This window comes from Athene cunicularia, assembly GCF_003259725.1.
Source record: "Athene cunicularia isolate RWA chromosome 6 unlocalized genomic scaffold, athCun1 chr6_part1, whole genome shotgun sequence".
Taxonomy (NCBI): domain Eukaryota; kingdom Metazoa; phylum Chordata; class Aves; order Strigiformes; family Strigidae; genus Athene; species Athene cunicularia.
The window spans coordinates 11,494,682-11,512,911 of record NW_020799105.1 but is presented as its reverse complement, the minus strand read 5'-3'; the positions used below and the strand labels follow the sequence as shown (position 1 = coordinate 11,512,911).

Here is an 18,230-nt window from a genome sequence, read left to right as displayed (position 1 = left end):
CCCCTTCCCCACTCTGGGCCTTACCCGAGGAGCTGCTGCTGCCCGGGGGAGGCCAAGCCATGGACGGGGGCAGCCGCTCCCCAGTCACATGGGGCAGGAGCCGCTGCCTGTCACTCCCCCCCTCCGGGGGAGGAGGCGGCTACCGGGGCGGGAGGGGGCACCGGGCCACCGAGCCCACCCTCGTTAGCGAATTAATTCATTAACGGAAGCCTCTGGGACTTTCCCTGCGCAACTGCCCTCCCCTCCGCGTCTCGGCGCACGGCTCCATGTTCTTCCGAGCTGGGATTAGTAACATCACTTGATCCACGTATTCATTAATAACGTGAATAATTAGTGGTGGGGACGGTGATCCCAGATAACCAGAGCATCTGCTCCACCACCTGGAGTAACCCTAGCTAGGCACTGCACCTCTGCAAAGGAAGGTGAACAGCAAGGTGATTAATGCTCGTTAATTATCCTTGAGCAGTGTCAGGAGCGCCTGTCACCCACGAAGTGACAGCAGGGGTCATCTGGTGCTGCACAGCAGTTTTCAACAGTCCCAAATTCCTGGGCCACGTAAAAGCAAGGTCTTCCCCACGTGAGAGCAGGCCCTGCTACGGTGGATTTAAGGCTGGCTTTTCACAGGGACCCTTTGGTGCAGTCCATTCCCCCTTCCAGGGCTCCCACAGAGCAGGCGCTGAAAAGTGCTCGCACTTCACACGTGTGTGTACATATATACGAGCACACCACCACGAAAGAACAGTTCATAATAACTGAGTCATTGTTGCCATCCACAGGAGCCTGGAGTACTGACAACACAGACGGGTCCTGGTCCAAAATGGCAAAGTAGCCCTCTACAGACAGTGGAGAAGGAAAATATGAGTCTAGTGCTGTGTTATTCTTTCTTACAGTATTTTCTACTCTACAGAAGCCTTAAATGCTTGGGGAAATTTCTCCCTCAAAATTAAAAAATAGATAAATTATAAGAAGTTCATCATCTGCCTAGAATGCTTTGAACAGGTATCACCCACCACAATCAACATCTCCTTTTGCACAAAGGAGTAGGAAAATAAATTTCAGCATATAATGAGGTTACCATAGCATACAGGCCCTTAGACATTACTTGCATCCTGTTCCAAAAGGTCATCTTGTCTGTGTAATCTCAGGCACTCAAATATTCATACGACTAAATCACCAACTCTGGAAACCTTGTGTTTTGAGAAGTTCAAAACTGCTGGCTGAGAAACTGTCTGGTCCGTTTACACCAAGTTTCAATACACCCTAGAACTCAGGGAAGTTCCAGAAGGCAGCAAATATTTTATCAGCATTTATAATGAGTGAATCAGATGGCCCAAGTAATTAAAAATCTTTCAACCTAAGTTTGAGCTCAGGTGAAATAATAGCACATCTGGTACAGGAATTAAGTAGCCAATTGAAAGGGAGGTAATATAACAAATTTTGCTTAACATGACATTATGGAAACTTGGTGCGAATGCAGTTTTATATCAACTTAATATCTTTTTGATGACATTAAACAGCTCTTTTGTCATGGACTTTGACCATGTCTGAAACATTAAATTTGTAAAAGCTGAATGATGTCTCTGTCTGAAATTGTTATTGTAAAGACAGATTTGTTAATAAATTGGTCTTTCTCTGGTAGGATTCCACAGACACAGCTTGTGGATCCTACACTGTTTAATATTTTTACTAGTGACCTGAAAAAATTCTGAAATCATTTTTAGCAAAGTTTTGTAGAAGGTGCAAAGCATGGGGCAAGAGGCAAAGGATGCTTATGGCTGCATAACCCTGTGTTAAGTTTAGGCATCATCAAATTGTATGTATTCCAGTCAAGCCAAATGTAAAGTCTCACATCTAGGAACAAAGAATGTAGGTCACACTGAAAGGATGTAACTCTATCCTGCAAAGCTGCAATTCCGTAAAGACTTCATTAAGATGAATAATCAGCTGAACGTGAGCTCCTTCTGCAGTGCTGTGACCAAAGGGCTAGTGCTGTCCTGGGAAACAAACAAGAGCCAGGAGGTTCTTTTACCTCTGTTTTTGACTCTGTTGTGACTGCTTTGGAAATAATTTGTACAGCCAACATTTCAAGAAGGATGTTGAAAAACTAGAGTAATTTCAAAGAAGAGTAGTAAGAATGATTACAGGACTGTCAAACACATTTTATAGTGAGACTCAAAGTGGTCAGTCTATTTAGCTTTCTAAAGAGAAGGTTAAGGTGCACGGTGATCATACCATATGAGCACTGAAACAGGAAGAAAAATCTGGTAATACCAGGATCTTCTATTTAGCAGACAAAGAGATAAGATCTCTTGACAGAAGGTGATGGGAAACAAATTCATAAATAAAGCATGCTTTTGTAGTGAAGAAAATTAACTGTTGAAACATCTTAGCAAGATTTATGGTAGAGTCACCATTACTAGATTTTCTAAAAAAACAATACCAGTTGATTTCTTCCCCTTAGAGAGAGAGCCTGGCTTGACGACAGCTACTAAAACTTAAACCAGGAATTGACCTGGTGAGTCCTAACTCGGGATATCAGACTAAGACAGTCAAAGGGGCCCCTTCTGGCCTTAGACTGTTACTCTACAGAGGCTACAGCTGCATGGAGCCTGTCTCCCTGCACTGTGTGACACCCCTGTTCCAGGGCACAGTAGTCTCCAGTCTGTGGCCATGCCACTGGACCAAGGAAATGACTTGGTGCAGTCCAGAAGGAACCTGGGTGCCAAGTAACATGTGTAGTGCGACCCTCTGGGATACCAGCACCAAGGTATGGATGGACAGGTTGCATCTGTAGAACAGGGGGCCTTAGTGCTCTCCAATTTGCAAGCCATGGTATAAACAACTATGAAATATTTGGCTAAGATGAAACATATATTTGCATGCAGTAATCATGGAGAGGGTCAAATATGCTTCAGACAGGGGACACAGAATGATATGAACAAAAAGTTACGATATCTTGCTCTTAAATATGGCATTGTTTTCTAGTATGCATAATTGCCTTACAACACAATAACAATAATTATTCTTTGCCCAAAACTTGGATATCATCTGTTACTTTCTTTGGGGTTTTTTAAAGAAGCATGGACCTGCAACTGCATACACTTGTTCTCAGGCATGATTTCAGCTACTGTGACTGCTGTGGAGCTGTCGAAGCTGTGCATCACAGCTAAGAACCCAGTGGCACTAGTCTTCCCAGCAGTGCCCAAGTGAGTGCATATGTAGGTGTCTGCAGGAGTAAGAACCTAGGAAGATTCTGAACCATTGCTAAAACTGTGTAGCATGGTTATTACCCATTACATTGTTCATACTCTAATAAAGGACTCTGACTTAGTGCAGGTGCTCAGTGCAGCATAATCGTTAATGATGTATCCTTCCCAAATCTTACTGTCAAAAATTCCTAGTCCTTTCATGGCCCATGACCACTCTGAATCTCTAGAAAATGGGGTAGGGTTCTGTGCTAAAGTAGCAGACCGTTTAGCATCATGGCTTGCAGGGTTTATAAGCTAAAAATTCTGGGCCTTACACCTGTAAAGCTTATGCTTTAACAATATAAGTTAATGAAATCCAGCTTGGAAGAAACACCATTTCAGTACTTGCCCATCATTTTTTTTTTTCTGCTGTCTTCAAGGGGTTTTATTATTTACAGTGCCCTCAAATACACCTTTCCAGCTAAAGACACAATCATGTGGACAGCTCTTTGTTTTGTTTTTCCTTCCAACCAATGCTTTTGTGTATTTCTGAAACTTAAGACACCTCCTCTGCTACTACAGTACTTATCTGTAACACCATCGCTTTGAGGGATTAAAGCAGGTTACTTGTTACACACTTAGATCAAGAGTTATCTGAGTAGAAAGTCTATCCTGTTAGGGTTGGCGGAATCTGTTTTTGATCTTGAGTTGTTTTGATTTTCTCTGAGAGCAAGTAACATGTTATTTTAACTTCTGAATAAGGTGTGCTACCTGACTGTGTCTTTTCTGTTTGGCAGAAAGGATTAGAAACCTCCACGGAACTTGCACTCTATTAAAGCAGAGTGCTCACCATTGAGAACCAAGGAGCTGAATTGTTTTCAGATTATATGTGTGTGTGTGTGTCTTTCCCACATCAAAGACTTTGATGGAAGCTGTTCACGCTATTGTCAGGAATGCAGGGATTGGCACAAAGGTGATTAGCAAAATTGCTTTTCTGCAGGAGAAGCACAAAAATTATCAAAGGATTAAAGAGGATAAAATTAAAAGGTTATGCTGAATTTGGGGGTAAATTTTCTCCTTTTTATCCCAAATTATACGTACTGATTTGGTGTTACCTATAAAAAATCTGCCAGAAGAAATCAGGATTAGAAGCTATTTGGTATGGGTTCTGTTAAAGGGCAAGGGAAAAACTTCCCTTAAAAATAATCCCAACAGACCCTGTTCTGCATGGTTCCAAATGACATATCCAGGGAGTTTTAGTGAGTACTAAAGGCACCCAGCCAGCAGCCATCCCTGCAATGTTCTCAGCAGCCACAGGATTGGGACCTTTAGTCATAATTATACTGAAAATTATTAAACAATTCAATAAATCAGTTTGTCATCAGTGATGCTGTTTGTTTACTTTTCTCACTACACACTGCTGACAAAGATACTAAACTGAGGGGATCACTTTCATTATCCACTTGCTGGGCACATGTAATCCTTTTGTATTTTGATCAGCAACTAAGCTGCTTGAATGGTTTGGAAAAAAAAGCAATAAAAATAGATTCTGAAATATTTTAGTGTATCAAAATGAACAGCCGAGCCTTCCAGAAGCTCTCTTGCTTGGCAAAACTGCAGTGCAATTAAAAAAATGTATCACCTCCCATAGCCAGCAGAATTGTCTCATCTTGCTGGTTCAGGCTCTGTTTATTGTTCATTTTATTTTAAACAGTCCTCTATTATTTGCTAAGTACCAGCCATATACCTATTTCTTGTCTTCGCATTTTGAATTTTGTTTGTTTTACTAATCTGTTATTTTCTGGAAGTCACCCAGAATATTTTATTTGTTTTTAACCTCATTTATCAAAGTATTATCTAAAGCATCTGTTCAGAAAATGTTCATTTTAACTGTTTTCCCAACAATGACCTTCTTCCTCCCCCCCAGGCCACATCAAGTTGTCACTCACCAGACAGCTGTGGAATTTGGAATCATTCCTTTTAAATGCTTTACAATTCCAAATGGTAGATTTCTAATGGCACAATATGATTGCCACAGAGATCTTTAAATTTCCCAATCCTCCAGGCTTCAAAGGCTGGACCGTCCTTGATCTCCTGAAGGAATGCTTTTGAATCTTGTTCTTTTATAGGGGCTACCTATGAAGATATTTTAGGGGCTTTTTCCTTTCATACTTAGAGCCTGAGGAACTAAACATTCAAATACCCACTGGCTTCTTTGAGAGTAAGATCAAGACTTACAAAGTTGTTTCTAGAGATTTTCAGCTCAGTTTTCATAAATTCCATAGGTGCTTCGAAAACTTTTTGGAGCGTTTGTAAAGCAATGTAAGAGTATCCTCGGTGTAGCAGTGACGATGGTACTGTTTTATCCTGCATCTGCCTTCTGCCTACATGGCTACTTCATGCAGTTCCCAACCTGCCATGAGCAAGTCTGACAGTGTCTTGACTCATCATGTGCCTGTGGGTACAGAGGGGTCCCTTGCTCTTGGATGATGCTCCACTGTCTTATCACTTACAAGGTAATAATTTGTTCAAGGAAAGTGAGCAAACCTAATCCTACAGGCAGTTTTAGGTCTGCCTTGACCAGGCAACCAAGACAGAGCCTAATTACCTGCAACAATTACAGATTTGCAGAATTATTAGAGTTCTAGGCTTCCTTCTCTCTTCTCTACAGCCAGAGGCAACATTTCACTAGCAGTCCTTTATTGCACAGTAGAATTGCTCAACCAGGAGGCTGACATTTTTTGTTTCTTGCTGGTTACTTCTGGTTTATCTCACCACTGAAACACAGAATTCATCAATCTGAAGTGGAGAGATTTATAGTGCAGCAACAGGAATCCAGTTGATGCTAGAAACAGCCATAAGGCACATTTTACCCTCTATTCTCTAATTAAAAAAATAGAGAGTAAGATATCCCTCTGTCCATATACTGTAGGTCCTAGTCCTACAACAGAGCACCATGTGAGTGCAGGGTCCCACCTAGCAGATTCATCTGTAGGTTTGGGGCCTTTGGCTGTAAAGCCCTTGGGGAAAGCACTGCGCTTTCTAAGCTGCTATAGTACCTGATGTGGCATGACCTCTTCTGTGAATGCAGGCTCTCAGGTATTTTTATAAGGAGCCACTAATGCTCTGTCACTGCAATAACTGTATGTTTAGATATCCCATATTGCTAATACATGTGATTCTTAAATAGTCCTCAGCATAACCTCAGGTTTGGTGACGAGAACAACAAACTGAAGGAACAACTAATTACTAGCCCAGTTTATGGGTCAGGGAACAGGCCTTAGATCCTCATTTACACAGGTTTCTTATGATCGTGTAAGCCCTACCTCTCCAAGACTATTTTTGTTTGTTTGTTTAGATCAGTTTAAAAAAAAAAATCCGACGTCCCAAAATAGAGAATGTTTTCTTTGGAACTGGAAGCAAACACACTTGATAGCTTTAACATCTGCTGGACAATGCATGGATGGGTGGTGGGCACCTCACACAGTTTTGTGACAAACACATGTGCGTACAGCATGTCAGATTATAAATCCAAGAATAAAGAGTCATTAAAACCTCCCTTCTTTAGCCCACCTGCCATGAAAATAGGCCTTTCACACTACCTATTTAAACTAAAAATGAGTATTGGGAAGGAAAATGACAATATTCCAGGGATTCAAGTCAAAATTTCCCCCTCCAGTAAAGAAGGTCTGTCAACTGAACATAAATTGGTCCACTGTTTGTCTCCCATCAGGACCCACAAGCCACCCCATGCACGTAGGCTTCTATTCTTGCTAGAAACAGAGACCTCACAGCCCGAGACCATCACAGTAACATTTACATCTGTCATTGGCATGATCTGAAACTCTGCATTATTCTCAAATACCTTTTCTCCTTTTGCAGCCTCTTAGTGCCTAGTACAGTTCTTGGGTGCAAATTCCAGTGAGATTAGCTTTCTGTCCAGCAGAGTATGAGCCCTCTCAGCTCCACCATGAGTGCAAAGCTTTCTGCTCTAGGGAGGGAGGAAAGGAGAAAGAACCATAGCTCTTACCAGAATTCACTTGAGTGCGGCAAGGGATAAATTTGGTCCTATTCTTTCTCTTTTCCTCCAGACTTGTGGTGGTCTTACCATCATGTGTCTGAATTATTAGTAGCGTTATATTGAAATGCATCTCAGAGGACAAAACAGCCAGGCTGTGCAAGATGCCCATAACCCTGCAAAGGAGGAAGGGCTTCCAACTTACGGACATCAGTTGTGACTCTTGAAACTAAATTTACTACAGTGTGATGACTGACAAATCACAATGCTTTTCATAGATTGTTCTCCTCACCTGTAACTGTGATTCCTTACCTGTAACTGCATTAGTAATGCCAGGAGGAGAATAGCTTTTTAAAAGAGGTAAAGCCCACCACACTTTCTCCTGTTGCTTATCTCTTTCCATGCATGCAAACATACAAATGTGTGCTTTTTTTAGCAGAATCTCTGCACAAGGAATCAGTGAAGACATCTACTTGCTTCTGTCTCCCGCTCTGAAATGCAGGGCCATTTGCTGCATGGGTGCCCTAGCAGGTGTTTGGATGTGCAGGTGTGTGCACAGGCAAAGTCCCGAGTGCAAGCACAGACAAAGATTCGAATACCAGGGCCTTTCAGCCTGAACCTGACACTGCCACTTTAAAACCAGAGACACGGACATCAAAGTTTTCCACTCCTCAGAAGGAATGGACTATTTTGCACCCTTCCAAATGATGTCTCTCATCTCTCTGGCTTTCCTACAGCCTTCTCTCTCTCTCTCACACACGTTTTCTAATACCATCCCTCCCTCTCCACTTCAAACCATGGGAAAAAACTAGGAAAAGAAGCTTGCCGACTAAGGGACCGTTTCGCTGCATTGTGTTTTCCAGCTAGACCTGAACAGACTGAAATCAATTCAGCTCTCTCTCACTCGCTCTTTCCCTCCCTCTCCTATGTCTTTTTTTGTTTCTCTTAGATCGTGCTCTCTGCCTTAAGAAAGCCCAGTTTAGTTATATCCATCCCCATAGCAATCAAGTGACCAGTGGTTTTTTATTGCTTGTAAAAACACAGTATCTTTTTCATGGGAGTCAGGTTCTTCTTTGGTTTGAAATGCCTAGTGAGCAGTGGCAACAACCTGCAGAATCTTTGATCAATTCTCATATATCCATTTGAAGTATCTTTAGTGGACCCATCAAAAGAAAGGGGCTTGTTAATTAATATTTTAATGTAGTGTACCAGGCTCTCACTGTGTTATTTTGCACGAGGCCTGATTTAACAGAAGCATGCAAAAATGCCTGTATCTGATCTGAATTGCTATGTGTCCTAAAAAATATACATTATTAAAGCTGAAGTCCAGCTGTTGCTATATTAATATCCTCTGTTTTTTATTTGCTCCTACCTTTTGGAAGGTTTCAGTTTTCATTCTGAAATTTTCCAGGCTTGCTCCCAATACCGAGGTTATAACTGCAGGGTAAGAACCAGAGGAGAATGCAAGAAGCTTCACTGGAAATTTGAACAGGCGAGATTCAGCACAGCAGAGCCAGCAGCCCAAAGAAGGCAAAAGTGCCACTTAAATTTTGATTGTACCACCTGTTGACAAAGGGACAGAATTAAGATGTGTGTGCAACCTGACTTTTATGCCTTCCAACCTTTGGAATAGTTATTTACACAGTTAGTGTTCCCTTAAGATATTTTTTTCTTTCCCTGAGTTGTCCTGGTTCTCAGGGCCAGATGTGAGGTTGCTGTGAACAACAGTTTCACTGCATTTAACAGTGCAGTGTTAAATTATGCTGCTTTACATTGAAACTATCGCCCAAGGACAACACAAAAATGATCCACTTGGCCTATCCAGAACTTCCATAATAAAGAAAACCCAGCAAACAAGACTAACCACAGAACAGAAATATCCAGAGAAAGCCAACCACCGCCATTGCAAAACAGTTTAAGTAAGAAAAATAAAGGTGTTGCAAAGTTGCAGGTTATCACCACCACCCAGCAGGCCTGAGCCCCAGGGGGGATTTTATAGCTTGCCCTAAAAACCGTCACCACTCTCCCAGCAAACTGGGTTTGCAAAGTCCAGCCAGAAGATAATGGCATGCCAAGAGCTTCCTTCTCATGTAGCTGCAGTTGACCACAAAATGGTGAGGTCTCGATATACTTTAACAATAGCTAGATCAAACCCAGCACTGCAGAAATCCACTCACCACTTAAAGACGTTCAGTTCAGGTCACATCATCCATCACCCGGTCCCAGGGGGGTACATCCCATTTAAGAACTGAATTGTCACCTTCTGTACTACCTGCCATTTCCAGCTGGAGGCTGGAGCAATCCTAAATAGAAGCCACTGCACTAAAACCTGCCTTCCAGATTGACAAACTCTAAGCCAGTTGTCTGTCTGTCTGTCACTGCCTGCTGAGTATCTGTGAAAGTCAAGCAGATCTGTTGGGTGCTCAACACGCTGGAAATGTCATTTTATTTAGCTGCCTAAACACTCTTTTTCGGTGTCTAGCTTCTGACTTTTAACACTACATGTGCTGCAACTCACCTGCCTTTTGCGTGTGGTACAAGCTTTAATACTACAATTCCAGATTATTTCCCAAACAGCACAAAACGGTGTGGGCTGGTTTTCCTCTACCAGCTCAAATACACTGGTAGTATCAGGTAATTGCCTTGCAACTTAAACTACCTGACATTTGTAACCAGTATCTCCTAAGTATCTTTATTTTGGCAGCAGCCAGAATGTGGCCTAATTATTTTCAGCCAGCTGCACAGCTTTTCAGAGCTATGTTTCAGGAGAAGAGGTGATTAATTATGATCTTAATTTTGTGCAATACAGACTTTTAGGTAAAGGAATTGAAGAGCTCAGCCGTTCAGGTCAGCAACAATTTCATTTGGTTTATACATGTCAGTATTGTGTGTGTGTTTATAAATATTCTCTGTATTTAATAAACAGTGTATTGTGTTTACCAAGGGGTTTAAACCAGGGTTTACCAAGTATTTTTCCTCTAACTGAGCAATATACAGTATAACAGATTCCGTACAAAATTTCAGAAAAGGGCAAATAAAATATTGTACAATGAGGAAATCTTAGATGATAATAGATATTTGTCTTGGAGCATAAATAAAGGCGGCTAGAGTTAGTTATCTCTGCTGCAAGGTACCTCCCAATCAGTGTGCTTAATCCTACAAACATAATGATCTGCTGGAAGTGTTAGCACTAGTTTTTTGTGGGTTTTTTTTTTTTTGTTTGTTTGGTTTTTTTTTGAGAAAAGCAACATTGTGATAAAAAGAGAAAAAAAGTAAAAAAATAATTTAAACATGGGGCAAAGCATCAGTGTATTGTCATTGTGCGTGCATTTTCAGGATCAGTTTCCTAAGAGCTTAGTCTCTTACAGGCTATAATTTCTTCTGACTGTTCTGACTCCCTATTTTGTATAATACAAGATTAAAATCTGAATATAAGATTTTTCCAACACTTGCAGGTGCTGAAACCGCCTGGCAGCTATGGTTGCCTGCTTCCAGGACTGCTGAACTTTTCTAGCTTGCAAATAATTGTCATGATTGTGTGTAAATGCCATCTCTTTGGACTCCTGCAATAGATACTGTAGGAATGCAGTTCCCTTCTAAGTAGCCAAAAAGGATCCACTTCCCTGCACATCCTAAAACATTATTTTGGGAAAAAAAAATCTTTCTCAATCCAGACTCTCAATTATGTCCCTGAAAATCCTGGGAAGCGGGTTGAAAACAGAGTACACACTCCAAGAAACAAAAAATATGGAAGCTAACAAGGGAATGGGGGAGAATAAAGATGTTTTCCCACTTATACGGACAGATGGACAAGAATCTGAATTCTGAGCAATCTGAACTTTGTACAGGAGCATAATGGCAGCAGACGAACATTGTATTAGAAAGGCAGAGGAGAGAACTACAGTGAGAAAGCAGAGAGATGGTGTTGAGACACTTTCGGGGGGGGGAGATGATTCGTTGGGCCAAGTGACCTTTTCCCATCCAGCAATTTCTTCTGTCCCAGTGCAGAATGACAATGGGAACCCAATGGCAGTGCAATCTGACATCCACGTCTGTACCAAAAGAGATTCAACTCGACCGTGCTGTGCTGCTGCAGCCATGGGATGCTGTGAAACAAGCCAGACCCAAGTTTCCAACTTGCCCTCTTTTCTGTTGTTGTTGTTATTGCTGTTTGTTTCCATTCACCTCCTTTTATTCTCCATTTTTTTTCTGTCTTGACTCTGATGGGGGCTCTTTTTGTGCAAAACAAGCCCTTCTGATCTCTTTGAAAGGCCAGCCCTTGTCATTCTTCCAGATCATCATTGTATGACATGTTTTTATATCAGACTGACAAAGGAGCTATTTGATCAGGGGGTATGGTGTGTGATTGTAAGAAATTCAGCTAGCCGGTGGCAACCATTGTTCCCCAAAGCGGCTCCCTGACCCCATTCTATTCAAGGAAAAACTCCCTTGGAGTGGCCTCTATTCATTGAGTAACACCAGTCCGCAGTCTCACTCCAGGAGTATGCTCAATTCAGAGGTGTGTCACCGATATTGCCCATCAACTAGCCTTTAACTCTTTCATCAGCATTAGGTTTCCAACACAACAGCTGTTATCATAGGATGAGCTGGGGAGGGGGGGGTGGGGGTGTCACTGCATTCCAGCTCGCTGGAGCTCTCCTTATCTTGGAGAAATTTAACCTTCCTTTCAAAAGTTGGCTTGGAAAATATCTGTCTGCTGCTTTCTGCAGAGTGCAGCCTGAGTCGTTTGCCTTCCCATCCCTGTACCCTGAAACATCCCAGTTTGTTACTCAGATTCTAAAACAAGTATCTCTGTGGTTGCTCAGGCTAGTGAGGGGCTTTGCATTTATTTAAATGGTATTGGATTTGGCCTAAAATTATCTGTGATCTTCCTGTATCCGAATCACACAACTTTCCCTCTCAAATAATCTTGTGCCTATGTGTGCGTCCATGGCATCAGTGCGACTACTGGCTGTAAGAAAAAACGCACAGCCGAGACTCATCTGTCTCCCTAGGAGACACTTCATCTCATGTTCTCAGCAGAGAAAACTTTGGGCATTCCAACAAGCTCTGAGAAGGCTATTCACTAAAATTCTCCTGCTTCTTTGAAGTGACCTCTCCGTGCACTAATGCAGAGCCTCCAAAATCCAGATAAACCAGTGCAAAAGCTCCCACTAAGTTTATGAAGCTGTGTATCAGCCCCACAGTCCTGTGCATGCAGTGGTTATAGAGCATTGCTGTGCAGCAAAAATGGGATCACACTCAGATATGAGATGGATTTGGCACTGCAATCCATCGATGGTTTTGAACGTTATTGGGAGAACTGTCTGGATGACAGGATTAACACTGGCCAGCCCAGTACAATTGTAGGTACACAAGTCTCTGACTGTGCTTTGGGGAAGTCTCCAAAGCAAAATTCAGTTGATCCACTTTAGCATGGCTCTGATGCATCTTTCAGTGCAAAATTTTGTCCCCGTGCAATGAGCACGTCCACTGGTTCTTGCAAGCCATCCATCCCTTGACATGGTTGCAGTGTCCCTGGAGCAGAGTTACTTGTCGGGCCTCCTGGCAAACCATTAGCTGGCTTCCCTGGTTGGAAACACAGCCCTCCTTTCAGCATCACCGCAAGACCCCCTCCACCTTCTACAGCTTTCCTCCACCGGCAAGCATCCTGCCCGGGCTTTGGGACCACCTTGATAGCGGCTATCTCCGGGATCGGGGTTTGTTAATAAACTCGGGCTCCCTCTGCTGGGACAGAGCACAAAATACTGGGGGGGTCTGTCTGCAGGACAGGGTTACTTCACTACTGGGCTTCTAGCTTTTTTTCCCATGGCATTTCAGTAGATGTCATGATGAACCCCACATTTTTCTCTCCTGGATGATAACGGTGGAATAAACAGCAATGTTTTGCACTACAGCATCCTTCACTGCATGCTCCAAAACCTCTGGAAAACTTGCATTAAACTTCCAGTGACCTGCAAAGTGATTTGGCACCATCTCCCTTTTACGCAGGGGACAGGAGGAGCTCAGGTGGTCAACCAGTTGTTCCATGTCACAGGCTGAAATGTGTGTCTCTCTCCTCTGTCCACGGAGACACATGTATTCCCACACCATAATGCTGGATTTAACCCCTCAGAGAACAGTCCTTTAAATTGCTCTGCCACAGACCTGCTCTCCACCACAGGAGACTTTTTGCATCAACCTCAGATGACTACAGAAGTTGTAGCAGACTGGGGAAACCCTCTCCTCCCCTCGCCCAGGAATGTGCTCTGCAGCAAGACCCAGTTGCAGAAAACTGCTTCTTGGGGGTCTGCACAGCCATCTTTACTTCACAAGAAGGTGGCACTTCTCTGCTTCACCTGCACTGTGCTAAGCTGCCACTACATGATTTAAAACATGAGGGAAAGATTCAGGTGCAGACCTGCCGGCCAAGCATTCCCAGTGTGTAGAGGTGTAACATCCCTGAGCAAAATCAGTTAGCATGGCAAAGAATCACATTAACTGGGGCTGCTAGGATAAAGCAAGAGAAGGGGAATGTAAGTTTAATCTCAGGAAGAACCTCCATGCAAGAGTGAAACCTGATAAGAGAAGCAAACCCAGTCCTTGAGGAGAATGGACAAAGTTGCAGAGAAGACACTTCAGGGCGACTTTCCCAGTGGGTCTAGGACTCTTCCCATCTGCTGCTTATGAATTCAGCACACTACGTTATCTCCATGACCTTTAATCCACCCCTAGTTACTGTGCAGAATGTTACTGCATCAACGTTTTTCCCAACAAAAACTGCAGTGTAGATTGAATTAAATGCATTTCCTCAGCAAAGCTGCTGCCTTCATCACTCACGTCTGTGCTTTCTGCTCAGAGATCACTGCTGGGGGTAAGCAGGCTGGTCTGGATGCTCTAGTTTCAGGGAAGGTCAGACATTTCTCTAGCAGCACAATACAGTCCAGTTCATTCAAGGAGACCTGTTGCCTTCCATGACAGCAATGACAGTTCTCACCAGTGATTTGGGCACCCAGCTTGAAGCTAAGTCCACTGTACTGTCCTGCAGCATCCTGACATTCACCTTGCTGCCTCCATTCTCTAGGGCTGAGCTTTCTCTGTGTAGGCTGTTGGCAGAGGTATAGATTCACTGCTTTGATGGGGAAAGGTTTGCTTCTGCACTATGTGTGTGCCTGAAACAATATAGCAGCAAACAGCTTCAGAGTTCCTACCTCTATAGGGACCAGCTATAGGTGGAAATCAGAGCAAGCAGCCACACAGGAAGGTTTCTGGGATGAGGGCTTTGTACTATGTTGTCGACTCTGCTCTTCCCTGTCCCAAGATCTTCATGCCTCACTGACACCCACCCTACCTTTTCCTGGCTGACTGCTCTTTGGGCTGCTTGTGGCTTTTTGTATTGTGGCCACTTACCAAGTGGCCTGCTTCAAACAACAGCTCCAAACCTGCTTTAGATAACAGCAATGGCAGCGTATCCCATGCATAAAAAACAGCAAGGGAGAGCACTTCAGAATAAGTCAGCACACTCAGAGCTTTCCTGCATGTACAGCAGCTGGCAAGGCCAGACCCATAAGTACCGATGTTTCCGTGCACAGTACCTGTGACGCTGCCCAGACAGCGGAGCAGAGTCTGATCTTGACATCTGACATCTCCCCTGAGAAGTCAGCAGAGCTTCTCTGGACCATGTATCAGGACAGCCTGGTCAGCCCAGCTTGCCATGCCACAGGGTGCACCCAGCTCTGGGGAGGAGCAAGCAGTGAAGGAGCAGCAAGCAGTGGGTGCTACCCAGCAAACTAGCCATGAAGTAGCTGCCCAAGTTACTGGGGTTTTGCCTCACTGGTATTTGTCTAAGTGAGGGTCCCCTGAAGCAGCTCATTAGGTGTTCATTTGGTCTCAGTAGCAGAGGCTACACATTTGTCACCTCTGGATGCCTTCAAGGTGACAGTAGGACTAGAAACACAGGCTTCACTGACTGGCTCTAGCTTCCCTCTCCTCCCCAGAGGCATTCATCCCCAGGGAATGTACTTTTGGGAGCACAGAGATGGGACCCACAACTCCTCCTTCCCTCTCTACTGGTGAGCCTGGCTGCCTGGCAGAAGGCTCCTCTGCCTTCTTCTGCCTTTCCAGGGATTTACCACACCCTTGTCTGCTTTGTCCCCACCGATTTTATCCCTTTGTTCACACCACCAAGAGAGTCTTCCACACCATAGGTAGCAAATAACAAAAGAAGTGCCACATCCTCACCATGTGTAAGGTGATCCCACATCCCAGCACTGAGGGTTTGTCCAAAATCCCAGCTCATGGAGCCTCGCCATCAGGGCAAAAATCTCAGCTGTGATTTTCTCTTCCCTGTAGACAAGTTTCTCATCCTCACTGATGCTTAAAGCAAGCTGGTTCCACCAGTGAGCCCCAGACTTGATTTGGGTAGCCTTGGCTGGCGACTGGAGTGCCTGGGACCATAGTGGCCTAGGGGCTGCCACACACCAGCTAGCAGCATGGCCCGTGGGGCAGCCACCTCCGCATCCCACTGCACACCCTGGTGTTCAGCCTCGTGCCAGGAACAGTATGTCTCTTTCTTGCGAGGCAGTTGGAGGTGAGTGTCAGTGAAAGACAGGTGGCTGCTGTGGTTGAGACAGTTGTCAAGCACAAGTCATCCCCCTGCACCGGTGTCAAGTGCACAGTGAACCCACAGGTCTGCGGAGGGAGGTGGTGAAACCCTCAACTCCTTGCAGTGATCGCTCTGAGAGGGAGTAAAGTGCGGACACTTCTCTGGGCCCCACAATGGAGCTGTGAGAGCTCAGCATGTGTCAGCAACCACCGTTCTCTCCTTTTGGTCCTCCCAGTCCTTTAGGGGCTGTGGATGCTCCTTTTCCATCCAACAGCAACTAGTAGGAAAGAGCTTTTCTTATAATTAACCAGGCTGTGATAGCAGTGGGATTTGGGTCAGTGTGGCAGGTGCTGCATATACAGCCACAAGCCATAACCATAGCCTTGGGAATTTGCGGTTTCCACAGCACCTTTCCTCTCCCTGCCCAGTCATGCCCCTCCATCTTTCAGTCACACCTCAGCAAGTGTTGTGGGACAGCGACCAGCTCTTAAAACAGATTCTGCCAAAACCTTGGGAGTCTGAAAGCCTCCACACTCACTGTTGTTGCTGTGCTGGCTTAGTGTAGGAGAATTGGATATATGGGCATTGAGGATAATTAGGTCAAACCAACCGCTACTCACCTGAACTTATCCAGATGATTCAAGTGAAGTCAGAGGAACAACTGTGGCTTTTCCCATCATAACTCAGAGCAAAAATAGCTCAGACTTCACCAACCAAATGTTTGAATGACCAGAGATGGAGCCCTCCTGGGCAAGCATGAGACTCAGGATTTCAGGATTCATTATAAAATAAACGCTACCTTTGCTTTAGAGATGTGCTGTAGTCTTTGCAGCAGGAAACAAGGGACAAGAGACTGTAATCATGCAGTAGCAGCACCTCCTGCGGGGACCATCCATGCCTCTCTTCTTCAAAACAGGCTGGAGTTACAGTAGACCAAATGACGGTTACAGCTCCACAGTTGGCTTTAAATGCTCTGCAAGTCCCTGCAAGAACTTTTTGGAAAACACCATCCCTGAACAGACACACATCACTCTAGTGGGTGGTCACTGCATCATTCCTCCTCCCCAGATCATGGACACAAGAAAGCTAACACCAGACTCCATCGCCAGATGCTGTGGCCAAAACACTTGGCTGTGCTTCACAAGAGATACAGACAGATGGGAATCATCTTTAAAAAATCTGTACAAGGGATTGGAGAGACCTTGAAAACCCACTTGCAGTGCTTGCAGAAGCTTGGTCAGGTTGGATGGTACTGTAAGCTGGAAGAAAAGTGTGCAAGATCAAGTGCTGTAAGTTGAAATTAGACAATTTTAAACCAACAATACCAAACAATACTGAAATAAGGAGTCCCTGCAGGATATTCTTCCTTCATTTTCCTTAAACAAGGACTATGGCTTTCACTCAGAAGGCACTAAGCAGTATCCTCTCATCTGAGTATTGCAGAAGACTGGGACAGACATTCAGAGTAATCCACCTGACCTTGAAATCTGCTCATGTACAAAAGCAGGTTCCTTCCAGTTGGGATATGGGACAGAGTCCAACCTTCAGTCAAAGCTGGGGAATTGGACATGAGGTTTAGAAAAAGACCAGTTTTGTGGTTTTGTACTTCATTTATAGCTTGGGTTATTGCATATTTACATTGCTTCCCCCATTGGACCACTTCCATACCTTTTCTTGGCCTCTTTCAGATTGATTCAGCTGATTCACAGCTCTGCCAGGATTTCTTTCAAATCTTAATCTTTCTGTGCACTGATTCTCCCCGATCCTCCTTTAAAATGGGGCTATGCTACTTGTTTTCAGCTGCAGCTGGGAGCTCCCCTGGGTTCACCCTGTGTCTGCACAGAACAGCATCGGCTGCTGTGGCACAAAGTATACAGAGGAATGAGGATGTGAGGCTTTGGCAAAACAGCCCTGGAAAGTCTGTGCTACTTCTTTTGCTGAATTCTCTGCTGAGGGTTTGGCTCCATTTGCATTGGCTGCTGAAAGCTAAGCCAGCCTGATGATGATGGAGCATTTTTGATGTCTAAAAAAAGCCCCCAACAAAACCAACGGTTTCTGTTTATAACTGACCTTCTCCGTTATACAGAAAAAGTCTGAGCAGCCAGAGCTCACCCGGCTCCAGCAGGTGAGAGGCATCACCACCTCCTGGAAGGATGCATTTAGCAACAGCTGAGGGGGAATTAGACACTCAGAAGATGCACGGACCAGGATTGCTGTATTCAGCCCAGTTAAATACACAAGCTGCAAATAAAACATCTTTTCACAAACTGGGTTGTCAGGTCTCCTGCTTATCCCAGACTTCTCATTTTTCCCTCTGTGAGAATCAGTTTCTCCTTGTATGGACCAGAAGGAGAAACCCTGACCCAACTCTGGGGCGCAGGACTCACTGCACATACACTGCCCAGCACAGGGGGAGTCC

The 18,230-nt window shown here is 44.2% G+C and overlaps 1 protein-coding gene across 3 annotated transcripts in view; it reads right to left on the bottom strand.

The window, feature by feature from the left end:
* The window catches only part of FBXW4 (F-box and WD repeat domain containing 4), a 63,076-nt gene extending 62,746 nt beyond the window's left edge, over positions 1–330 (bottom strand). For all 3 annotated transcript variants that reach the window (XR_003398696.1, XM_026851296.1, XM_026851297.1), the window contains exon 1: positions 299–330. Coding sequence is in view for 2 of the 3 variants with exons in the window: in XM_026851296.1 (XP_026707097.1) it covers positions 299–315 (17 nt within the window). In the remaining variant the exon portion in view is untranslated. The remainder of the gene's footprint in view (positions 1–298) is intronic.
* Between the last annotated feature and the right edge of the window lie 17,900 nt (positions 331–18,230).